Source organism: Sinocyclocheilus rhinocerous, unplaced genomic scaffold, assembly GCF_001515625.1.
Source record: "Sinocyclocheilus rhinocerous isolate Xijiao unplaced genomic scaffold, SAMN03320098_v1.1 scaffold1342, whole genome shotgun sequence".
In the NCBI taxonomy this organism is placed as follows: domain Eukaryota; kingdom Metazoa; phylum Chordata; class Actinopteri; order Cypriniformes; family Cyprinidae; genus Sinocyclocheilus; species Sinocyclocheilus rhinocerous.
Window position 1 is genome coordinate 885210 of NW_015640094.1, and position 12093 is coordinate 897302.

The 12093-nt window shown below is 36.0% G+C and overlaps 1 protein-coding gene across 2 annotated transcripts in view; it reads right to left on the minus strand.

The window, feature by feature from the left end:
* The window catches only part of jupb (junction plakoglobin b), a 37167-nt gene that overhangs the window by 14416 nt on the left and 10658 nt on the right, over positions 1-12093 (minus strand). For both annotated transcript variants that reach the window (XM_016568533.1, XM_016568532.1), the window contains exons 5-8: positions 10490-10691; positions 10254-10398; positions 8234-8337; positions 3159-3497 (exon numbers count right to left, since the gene is read on the minus strand). In XM_016568533.1, coding sequence (XP_016424019.1) covers positions 3159-3497; positions 8234-8337; positions 10254-10398; positions 10490-10691 — 790 coding nt within the window. The remainder of the gene's footprint in view (positions 1-3158; positions 3498-8233; positions 8338-10253; positions 10399-10489; positions 10692-12093) is intronic.

The following is a 12093-nucleotide window of genomic DNA, read 5'->3' on the forward strand; positions in this document are numbered from 1 at the left end:
CATAGCGAACATGTCTGTTCAGAAGAAAATACTGGTCTCCCAGACTTGCAATGGAGGACAACAATTAAGAGAATATTAAAAAATATATTTATGTGTGTTCCAAAAATTAGCAGAATTTGTATGGGTTTTGGAACAACACGGGGGAGAATAAATTATGACCATTTTCATTTTTTGGTGAACTAACCCTTTAAAGAGCAGCCCTCCACATTCATGAAAATTTGTGAGGTATGTGAATGTCATGTCTGTTTTAATACTTCAGTAAAAAAAAAAGTAGCTTTCTGAAAGCAATATATTTATTTAAACAATTTTAAATACCCTCACACTGGTGCTACCATTATAGCATTCTAGAGCGCTGTGGTAGACAGAGACATTAAACAACCACAGAAAGTGGTTGAAATTATAAAACAGACTAGTTACCTTACAGATGTAGATGTACCTCTATTTGAAAATGGATAGATTTTAATTAAATGTTTTCTTTTTCAAATGTTTTTCTCTTTTAGATGTTAAATGCTTGTTCTGTGTTGTTGTTTAGTAGAAATGGAGTTTACACTCTGTCATTCATACACATGCTCACATTCTTTCACACATATGTTTCTGATAAATGTTATAATATCAGTGTTAATGTTGTGGTTTATTTACTGTCATGCCAGAATAGTTTGTAAAGAACTTAACTATTAACTAATTGTACAACTATTGTATAATAGTGTTTTTGTATAATATTTTTATACAATATATAAAATCTACCCAAAAAGTTAAATTTGATCTTAAAAGATATATTCAACAAATGTTTAATTTTTCATTTATAAACTCTGTATCTGTTACTGCCATACTTTTCTGCATTTGTTCTTACATCTTGCATGTTACACTCTAAAAAATGCTGGGTTAAAAAGGGACAAACTATATTAGGGCTGTCAGTCGATTAAAATTTTTAATCTAATTAATTGCATGATGTGTCAATTAATTAATGTAATTAATCACAAATTACATTTGGATGTGAAAAATACACCGAAAAGATTATTTAATGCTATTTTTGTGTTAAATGAGAAAGTATAAAGTAGACATTATAAATAGTAGCTTTAGATAGCAATATTTTATTTGATTCAGCATAAACTATGAAACATAAAAGAAGATAATTTGAGTAACATCTCTGTTTTTTTTTTTCGTTCATGCAGTGGAAGTCATTGGTAACCAAAACAGCTTTGTTACCAACAGTCTTCAAAATACCTTTTTTATGTTCCGTAAAAGAAAGTAAGTCATTCAGGTTTGAGTAAATGATGACATAATTAAAGATTTTTGGGTGAACTCTTCCTTTAAAGTCCCCCTCCCCCATTTTTTCCTTTTTTTTATGAAATAATACTCTAAATAAGAAACTAAAACTGCCAGCAGGTGGCGGTAAATGTCTTTATGAGTCTTTCATTCGATTAATTCAAAACGGCTGATTCATTCAGGAATTCAGTGAACGGCTCTCTCTTTGAATGGGCTTTGAATCATTGGTTCACACGATTCGTTCAAAACGCAGATTCATTTAGAAACTAAACACCGCTGTGCTGCTCACAGATGCGCAACAGTTCTGCTGTGGCTTTATAGGTAATATTTTTGTTGGCAAAACTGAGCAAAAACAAAATATAATAAAGAACGCAACACAATATTACCTTCTTATTTACTGAACCGTTGTGTAAAAATCACATTTGCACTCATGCTATTCGGGACAAACAGCACTCGTGTGATATTGCGTTCGCTGATATCACTTATCATGTGATATAAATACGAGACAAAAACTCATACATGGGCATTTTTGCCCCATATCTTGAATACCTGCATTTATGGAGTTGTTACCCTGCATCATATTTGTCAACAGTCAACTGTATGAAATGTAACCAATATTGAAAACAGTTGTGGTGCTTCATATTTTTGTGAAAACTGTGATCATGTTTTCAGGATTCCACAGAAAGTTCAAAAGAACTGATTTTATTAAAAATAATAATCTTTTACAACATTATAAATGTCTTTACTGTCACTTTTTATGACTTTAATTCTAATGCATCCTTGCTGAATTAAAAAAATAAACTAACTAACTAACTAACTAACTAACTGACATGAAGCTCAAAACTGGTAATTTCTTGACCTCTTGCAACACCAAACCAGGGTTATTATCATTAATTAAACATTTTTGTTAATTGGAATAAAGCCTAAATAAAAAAAAAATTAGATGAAAAACATAAACTTGTTTCAGGTAGTTGCCAGGGTAACATTTCTAATTTTCATTTTGTCTGATGAATCACTAAAATGACTAACTACTAGAAGTAGTCTGGGGGTCTAAAAACTGAAGACGCAGTTAACAGTGCGAGTTAACAGTGCGAGCCAGTGCGTTAACTGCGCTAAAATATTTTAATCGCGTTATTTTTCATAATTAATTAAGTTAACGCGTTAAACTGACAGCCCTAATATATATGTAAAATTATTGCAATGTAAAAGTATATTTTAAAACTTTAATGTTAGGTGGGATTGATTGCGATATATATATATATATATATATATATATATATATATATACATATAACACTCCCCCGTCACCATTGGCCTTGATACAGGGAGTCCCTCCCCAAAAGCACACCATTGGTAGAGCCATAATATTTGCATAAAGTTATGTTCTACTAAACTTTATTGCATAACAAATGGTCTCTGTTGCTCAACTCTCATTAAAAATCGTTGACTCCTGATGACTTTTTACTACCAAAAAGCTATCAGTGTGACTGTCCTTTCTTACTTTGTCCTTACTTCCTCACCTTTATGCCATTATCATTTTACTTCTATATAACACAAAATTATTTCAGGCATCCTGATACAAGGATTTACAGCTCTCAGTCTGTGTATGGCAGTGGCTTCTCGCATATGATGCTCGAGGGCTCTTTTATTGTTCCAGCTAGTGTCCTCAAAATTACTCCGAAGCCCCAGAGGAGCGTAGGAGTGCCGCTCAATGACTAAGATCCAGCAGCAAATCTGCTTAACGCGAGAGGCAAGTCTCAGCGTTCTTCCACATCAAAGGCTCGCAAGAACTGCCCCCAGACGATTCAAATCTGACCTTTAAATTTAAACGGTGGAGAGGACTTTAAAATTGGCAGCTCTTCAGACACACACAGAAAATAACACATACAGACCTTTACCACAGGCCAATAGTGCGGCTGGCCCAAGAGCTTGGTGATGGCGGAGATGCCGTAGTGCAGACGCACTGCATTCTGGGCCAGCTCTGCGTCGGGGTGGCGGCTCGTGAGGTGACGCAGGGCACAGACGGCCGGCTCGGCCACGTCCTCCTTCTCTCCGGCCCGCAGCACGGCGTGAATGAGGGCCTCCACCCCGCCGCTCTGGGTGACCAGGGCCTTGTTGCGTGCGTTGTTGCAGGTGAGGTTTGACAGGATGCCAGTAGCGCAGGTCAGCATGTTCACATCATCTGAGCCCAGCTGACTCACTAAGATCTGCAGGAGACCGTCCAGACCTTCCTGTGTGGAGATAAAATAAGAAGGGGTCAGTTTTTTTTTTCTTTTGTATTTTCCATTTGTATTTTTGTTATTTTTTTTGTAATATTTTCTGTTTTTGAATTTTTTTTATTAGTTATTTATATATTAATAAATTAGTAAGTTTTGTATATTAATATTAGTATTTGTATATTATTATTAAGTTTGGTATATTATTGTATTATCCATTTTCATTAATTATATATATACACTCTCAGAAAGAAAGGCCTTTAATGCACGTTTTGAACGAATTGGGTGAATTATTAGGCGCGTTGAACCTTTGGCCATAGGCGCGTTGGATTTGAAGCGGCGCTGCACAGACCGATCGGTGTATGGCATCAAAGTACCGCGAGAGCGATTCAAAAGCGTAAGGAGCCATCTGCTCTCTATAGCTCTTGCTGTACTTTGATGTAGAGACCTGCGCAGGATGGATTTTTCAGTCCCGCTTCCACAAGATTCTGTCTCACGCCCACCCGCTCCCGCAGAAAAATATCTTACCTGGTCCCGCTCCCGCCCACAAAAGCCTGCATAAAATAATCTATATAGATTTTTTTTTCAGCACATCAAAGGAATTTACATTAAATGATTCTGTAACATCTCCTAAGATCCACAACATCCCAGCAAAAAATGCTCCCGATAAATTATTTGTTATTTAGGCTAAGCATCAACATTCACAAACCACTGTTATTTTTAACAGCAAAGCAAGCATGGGCTTGGCATGGCAGAATGTGAGCAGTGCTTCCTTTATTATCACTAAAAGCTGACATCTCAGTTTCGAATCAAGTGAATGAATAAATTACTCGTTGACTTAATCTTTAAGACATTTACCACCACCTACTGGCAGTTTTAGTTTATTATTTAGAGTATAATTTCATTAAAAAAATAATTTCATATTTCCATAGTAATAATAATAAAAATGTATTAAATAAATTATTAAAGGTATAGTTCACCCACCCAAAAATGACAATTGTGTCATCATTTACTCACCCTCATGGTCCAAAAGAGTATATGTAATACATTTTATCAAACAAAATATTTCTTGCTGAAGCTACTTTTTGTAATGTCTGTTTGATGCTTTACACAACACTTGGGGGGACTTGAGGGACTTTAAATGATCTTTTGGGAGTAATTTCTCAGCCAAATCTGATGTGCGATTAATTTGCGATTAATTAGATTAATTAATCGTCACATCATGTAATTAATTAGACTAAAAATATTAATCACTTACCAGCCCTAATATATTTATACACACACACACACACACACACAGTATGTATATAGTTTATTACATTTTTTTGTGTTTTCCATTTTCATTGTACTTAATTTTTGTTATAAATAAATGAGTTATTAGTTTTTATCAGTTTATTAATTCTTATTTATTTTCCACAGTTTTTATTATTTTTTATTTCAGCTTTAGTTTTAGTTATTTTAGTATATCAAGTTAAACTAAATGAAAATGAGAAATGCTGCTTTGGCAACTAGCTGAAAACAAAGTTTGAGTTTCTTATTTTATTTTATTTCAGTTAATATTTATTAAGTAACATGTTTTTTATTTATACTGTCAAATATTTTTAGAATTTGAAATAACAGTGTTCTATTTGAATATAATTTATGATGTAATTTATTCCTGTGATCAAAGCTGAATTTTCAGCATCATTACTCCAGTCTTCAGAAATCATTCTAATATGCTGAGATTTGATATTTTGTGAAAAAAAGGTAATTTTCTTGAGGATTCTATGATGAACCGAAAATTCAAAAGAACAGCATTTATTTAGAAATGTAAATATTTTGTAACATTATACATGTCTTTACTTTTACTTTCACTTTTGATCAATTTAATGCACCATTGCTGAGTAAAAGTATTAACTTCTTTCTCTGTTAACATCCATTTTGTTTACATCTTGTGGCTATACTATTAAAACACTGAATGTTTCAATGTTTACAAACTAGCTTCATTCACATCCATTGCAAGAGCCTCACCATGATCCAGATTTCTGCCTTTTTTAAAGAAAAAGAGGGACAAGTGGAATCATTTTTAAGGTTATCAACATCAAGCCACAAAAACTGTCGTCTGAGTTAAACTTGTACTGAACCCAGAATATTTCTTTATCATTCACCTTTCTAATACATCATGAATGATCAGTGATAGTGTAAAAGATTTACATAAAAACACAATATTTCAAGAATCAGACAGTCATAACTGCTAATTATCACAAATGAAAGACATGATAGAAGAGGAGGAGACTGAGATAAGAAACAAATGAAAGGCATTGAAAGAACGAGATAAGACAGAACGCGAGCTTGTGAAAGATTAGAGACAGACAGACGCTCAACACACATTTAAATTCTACTCACTTTCGGTGGGAGCGGAAGGAGACGCGGCCGCTAATAGTTGCTTTTGTTCCTCGAATTTAATAATAAGGCCGAAAATGATAACCTGTTTATCATTAATTGTGCATTTTCTGGGCCACTGAATTCTGAGTGGCAGTGATGAGGGACAAATTGTGTGGAGGTGAGGAACAATTATGAAAACCACAAGTCGCCTGAACTATAAAAGCATTAGAAAGTACAGAGGAAAAACTGTCAGTCTACATGAAAGCGGTTCGGTGGCTTTCAAGTGCGCTCTGCACATTTAATAACTGAATGCAATATTGAAAATGCTATTGGTATTTCATTTGTAAGCAAATATTCTAATTATCTGCTTTATAAAGCCATTCCACAATCACATTCAGCATAGAATCATGATTGACTAATTTTCTCTTGAGGATAATTTGGGTAATTTTGCTTAAAAAATACTAACAAGGTAAAACACAAACAAGCTTTTTCTTTCAACAACAACTTTTGGGTGGTTGCTAGGATGCTCTGGGCAGTTGCTAGGCAGTTAATGGAATGTTCTGGGTGTTTGCTAGGCTTTTCTGGGTGGATGCTAGGATAGTTCACACAATAAAGAAAATTCTGTTATTAATTATTCACCCTCGTGTCGTGTCAGAACGCTGGCTCCTGCGTGAGCAGCATTACACACATGCGTTGTGGTACTCTTGTGAACGCACATCGAAGAATACATGGAAGAGAAGAATTGTTGTATAAAGTTATTTTTATTTTCGTCGCGCACAAAATTAAGGTTGAATCACTGATGTCACATGGGCTATTTTAATGATGTGCTTACTACCTTTTTGGGTCTTGAACGTGTCAGTTGCGTTGCTGTCTATGCAGGGTCAGAAAGCTCTCGGATTTCATAAAATATATCTTAATTTGTATTGCAAAAATTAACGAAGGTCTTACTGGTTTGGAACGACATGAGGGTGAGTAATTAATGACAGAATTTTCATTTTTGGGTGAACTAACCCTCAGGCCATCCAAGATTAAGGTGACCTTTTTCATTAGAAGAACAGTAAAGAGGATTTTTAGCTGTAACCGTGGTCCTTGGTCATTCATAAAATGCAAAGTCAGCAGCTGCTGGTTTTGAAGAATAAATAAAAGCATTAATAAAAGCAGAGTACCTGTAATCCAGAGCCTCAAGCAAATGAAAATTTGATTCTCTTCCACAAACTGGTACTTTTGGACAGTTCATTTCTGGATCAAATAACTGATTCTCCAGTTCGTTTTGGTAATCAAACAATGATGTAATGTATACACAATTATATTATTAAAGCGCCCAATACTGATGTGAAACAGGGATGTTTTACATGTCTAAAGCACATAAAGTGAATAAACTAGTCTTTAACAGCTCACCTTTTTACACAAACAAAGAGAAACCATAAAAACGTTCATTTTGGCCCTTTATTCAAGTGCTGGGTTCACACATGAGCATATTAGCGTCTCATCGGTCTTTGGTCCGAGTCTGATCTGTTTCCTCAGTTCACTGACTGTTGGAGGAACTGGAGTTCAACCGGTTCATTAAAACAGAATGATTTGTTCGTGAACCTAACATCACTCTGGACTGCTTGCCTGAGGCTCTGGATTACAGGTTATAATGTTGCAAATAATATTCAGTTTCTTGCACAGACCGATCATTTCGCTTCATAAGTCCTCAATATATCATCAGGAGCCATGGATATTAATTTTATGTGTCTTTACATGCTTTTTTATTCTCAAAAACCAACCACTTGCATTTTATGAATCACCAAGGACCACGGTTTCAGCTAAAAATATGCGGTAACACTTTATTTTAAGGTGTCCTTGTTACATGTTACATGTACTTACAGTGGGGCAAATAAGTATTTGATACACTGCCGATTTTTCAAGTTTTCCCACTTACATTGGAGGAACTGGAGCGCTGAATGAGTCGGCAAAAATCAGCATCATAGGATCATATACGACAGTATTTCGGCTCATTTCGAGTCGGAGTGACTGTAAGGCTTCCGAAAGTGAGTTTTGATTGATCTGTGCTGCTCGAGCCACGAACTGTTTTAGATGGTTCAGTTTGGTGAACTGGTTCAACCAGGGGCGCTGCTAGCAATTTTGGGCCCTATGAAAGAATATGAGGTTGGGCCCCCTACCGCACCAAGCATACACTATATTGCCCAAAAGGACACCTTAAAATAAAGCGTAACCAAATCTGCTTTACTGTTCTACTGAAGGAAAAAAGTCACCTACATCTTGGATGGCCTGAGGGTGAGTAAACAAACAGTAAATTAAATTTTTTGGGTGAACTGTCCCTTTAAGTACAGTGCACCATTGTAACAAACACACGGTCTACAGATTGAAACAGCTCGTTTTACCTGCTTGGTTGCAGCGTCAGAGAGATTCCTCAGGGTCCACAGGCAGTTCTGTGTCAGACGCTGACTCGAACCTGAGAGATGTTGGCCGAGAGCCTGCATACCCCCTGCCAAATGGAGAGAAAAAGGCTTAGAGTCCATATTTATCAGACTTAGCCACAAAAAAAAAAGAAGAAAGGACAAAACTATCCAGCTACACAACCTGCTCTAAAAAGAAGAAGGCTGTATTTCTCCATGGATTAGCCATTGTCTGCCAAAGGGAGAGAAATGTCTTTTGGAGTCTGTGCAGAAAAACTAAAAGCCACATGGCTTAGGAAGATAAAAAGAGGGAAGGAGATTAGGAGACATCCTTGAAAACTGCCTCTCATCCAGTGTTGTAACTACCTGATCCTCAGCGCTTTCTCAAGACGAGCGTCGAAACCTCATATGGGAAGACGCCATAACTGTGAAGACTTTTATGAGATTAGCTCTGGCAGGCATGATAGAGTGAGATATTTTAGTCCTGCAACCTTTGTCGTTGTATATCTAAGTATTAATTCACTGAAAGGTCAGCGTTAATAAAGTAACATCCATACAGCGACGGCATGACTGCCGTGAAGCGGTCCTGACAGGCAGGTTTGATAAAGGTGGGTTTTTACATTAACTGCACCTGTAAAATTAGTTTTCATGGAAAATCTACTTGAGATGAGTTCAATGGCTAAATCATGTATTGTTGGGGCTCTAATATAGCGGTTTAACACACATGCTGCTGATATGTCGAGTCATGGTGTTCATGATGTAGATTCAATTTTGACTTGTAATGTGTCCCAATCCCATTTCCCTTCTCTCCTCCAAAACATTTCTTTCACGGTCATAAAAACCTGAAAATATTAGTCACGGAACAGTGATAAAAAGAAAAGTTACAGCGATTTTCTAGTGATTTCTGGTCATGCTACGCAAAGAAGCTCAGAAAGCTGAATCATCCATCTATTTGCATTCAAATCTCTGTAAAATTAGTTTTCATGGAAAATCTACTTGAGATGAGTTCAATGGCTAAATCATGTATTGTTGGGACTCTAATATAGCGGTTTAACACACATGCTGCTGATATGTCGAGTCATGGTGTTCATGATGTAGATTAAATTTTGGCTTGTAATGTGTCCCAATCCCATTTCCCTTCTCTCCTCCAAAACATTTCTTTCACGGTCATAAAAACCTGAAAATATTAGTCACGGAACAGTGATAAAAAGAAAAGTTACAGCGATTTTCTAGTGATTTCTGGTCATGCTACGCAAAGAAGCTCAGAAAGCTGAATCATCCATCTATTTGCATTCAAATCTCAAGGTTTTTTCAAAACTATGGGGTTAGTTTTTTTTTTTTCAAATAATGCTTTTATTCAGCAAGATCAAAAGTGTCATTAAAGACATTTAGAATGTTACAAAAGATCACATTAGAATGATTTCTGAATCAGGATCATGTGACACTGAAGACTGGAGTGATGATGCTGAAAATTCAGCTTTGTGTCACAGGAATGAATTACATTTAAAAAATATATTCAAAACGGTTTAAATTGTAAAAAATATTTAAGAACGATACTGCTCTTAAATGTGTTTTTTTGCTCAAAATAAATGCAGCCTTGGTGAGCTTAAGAGACTTCTTTCAAAAACATCTTACCAACCCCAAAGTGTATAATGGTTCAAATCTTTTTTTTTATAGAATTGTTACATGACAAACAAATGGAAATCATCCATAGCAATCTCAGAAATACTTCATAATGTAATAATCATGACTGACTGTAAAAGTCACGCAAATTCATTCATCAAAAGTGGGGAAAAATACGCAAAAAGCCCCCAACATCCTCAGACAAAGAACCCAGACAAAATGAGAAGGAGATTGCGATATTAAAGGGAAATTATACAAAAACGCCCAAGAGAACAGTACTTGGGAATGAAAGAAAAGAGATAAGAATATTCCTCTAGGGTCTAAGAATAAAAAAAGGGGAAAAGAGCATTAAAAGAAGAATGTAACGCACACATTCACTCACCAGCGTCAACAATAGCTGGTTTGTTGCTTGGACAGACAGACAGCACCTTCAGGACTCTGCTGGTGGTCCACAGGAGCTTCTCATAGTTGTAGTTTCTCATAATGAACACCAAACCTTCTGGCCCACCATTTGCCAGGATGATCAACTGTGAAAAGAGAAAAAGCACAGAGATTAAGGCTAAACTATTTTATATGCAAGCACTCTGTAAGTCTCTAAGGCTAGTGATGAAATGACACCTTGCTCTCCTGATTGCCGTAAGACAGCAGCTGCAGGCAGTCTGTGGTGATGGCCAGGAACTTGGGGTTGGTTTTTTTCAGAAGAGGGACCATCCGTTGCAGTCCATCAGCCAGACGCACCGCCATCTTGGCTCCCTCCTGGTGCAGTAACAGGTTGTGTAACGTGGTAATGGCGTAGAACATCACTGACTCCATAGGGGAACTGAAGAAAGAGTATTTATAACATTTTCTAAATTATACAGATTTTAACACCCAGAACCACCACATATGATGATCTCTGTGTGAGAGACACAATTTCTAAAATATAAGCTTTCATTAGCTTTCATATCATATGTTGCTGAAAAAATTTTTTGCTAAAAAAAAAAAAAATGAGAAAGGCAAAAACGGTTGAATGATACAACACATACAATTCTTGAAAACATGGAAGGAACAAAAGATGAAAATGATTAATAATACATAATACACGTATACTTCTTATTTTTCATTTTCGCCGCGCCATACTCAGCTCACCCTCAGCCGCGGTGCAGGGGGCGGAGCTCCTCTCTGTGCTCACACTGTCCGCGGCTTTCTCCCTTGTGGTGGGCATTGTCGCCGGCTCTCGCACCTGGTCTGATGGGTTCGGCTCTATCTTCGGGGCGATCCTCCGCTCAGTCGCTCGGCATTGCGCTGGCTCGTTGATCGCGGCGGGATTAGGCTCTCCGTCATCGGTGGGCTCGGGCTGATGCTCCGCACCACGGGGAGATGGTGGGCTGGGCACTGGGTCTGGAGTGGATCTGACGAGAACATCCACGGAAAAAAATGAGAAAGGCAAAAACGGTTGAATGATACAACACATACAATTCTTGAAAACATGGAAGGAACAAAAGATGAAAATGATTAATAATACATAATACACATATACTTCTTATTTTTCATTTTTACTAAATATTTCTTATTTAAATAAATAAAATATCAAAATTATTATATTACAGAGAAAAGAATAGATTTCACATTGAGGGGAAGGAGAGATGAACATTATTAATAATACAATTATGCTGATTATTATTATTATTTATTATTATTATTATTATTATTATTAACTATTAAAAATAAATAAAAATGGTTTATTATTTAAAATAAAATATCTAAATTAAACATTGTTATTAAAGATATTATTATAGATTATATAATAAAACACAAATGAACAATTTTCATTTATGATTTATGCCATTTATGACAATTATGATTATTGTTAATGATTAAATATGATATAAAAGAAATAAAATACTATTTATTTATTCAAATAAATAATAACTATATTGCTATATTGTCAAGTCACGCTGTTGAGGGAACACGCTGGAGTCACGAGGAAACGTTTAACAGACTTTAATAATGAAACGCAGGAGATAATCCACAATAGGAGCTTGAGCCAACACACGGAGAGAACGAGTAGACCTGACAAACACAAACTGAACAGACTAGGACTTTAAACACAGGGCAATCAGGGGAACACAGGTGACATCAATGGAACATAATCAAATTAGACGAAGACAGGAACATGACCAAATAAAGAAACACAGGAAGGACTACGGGGGCAAAACAGGTCCAAAAGTCTGACATTTCGC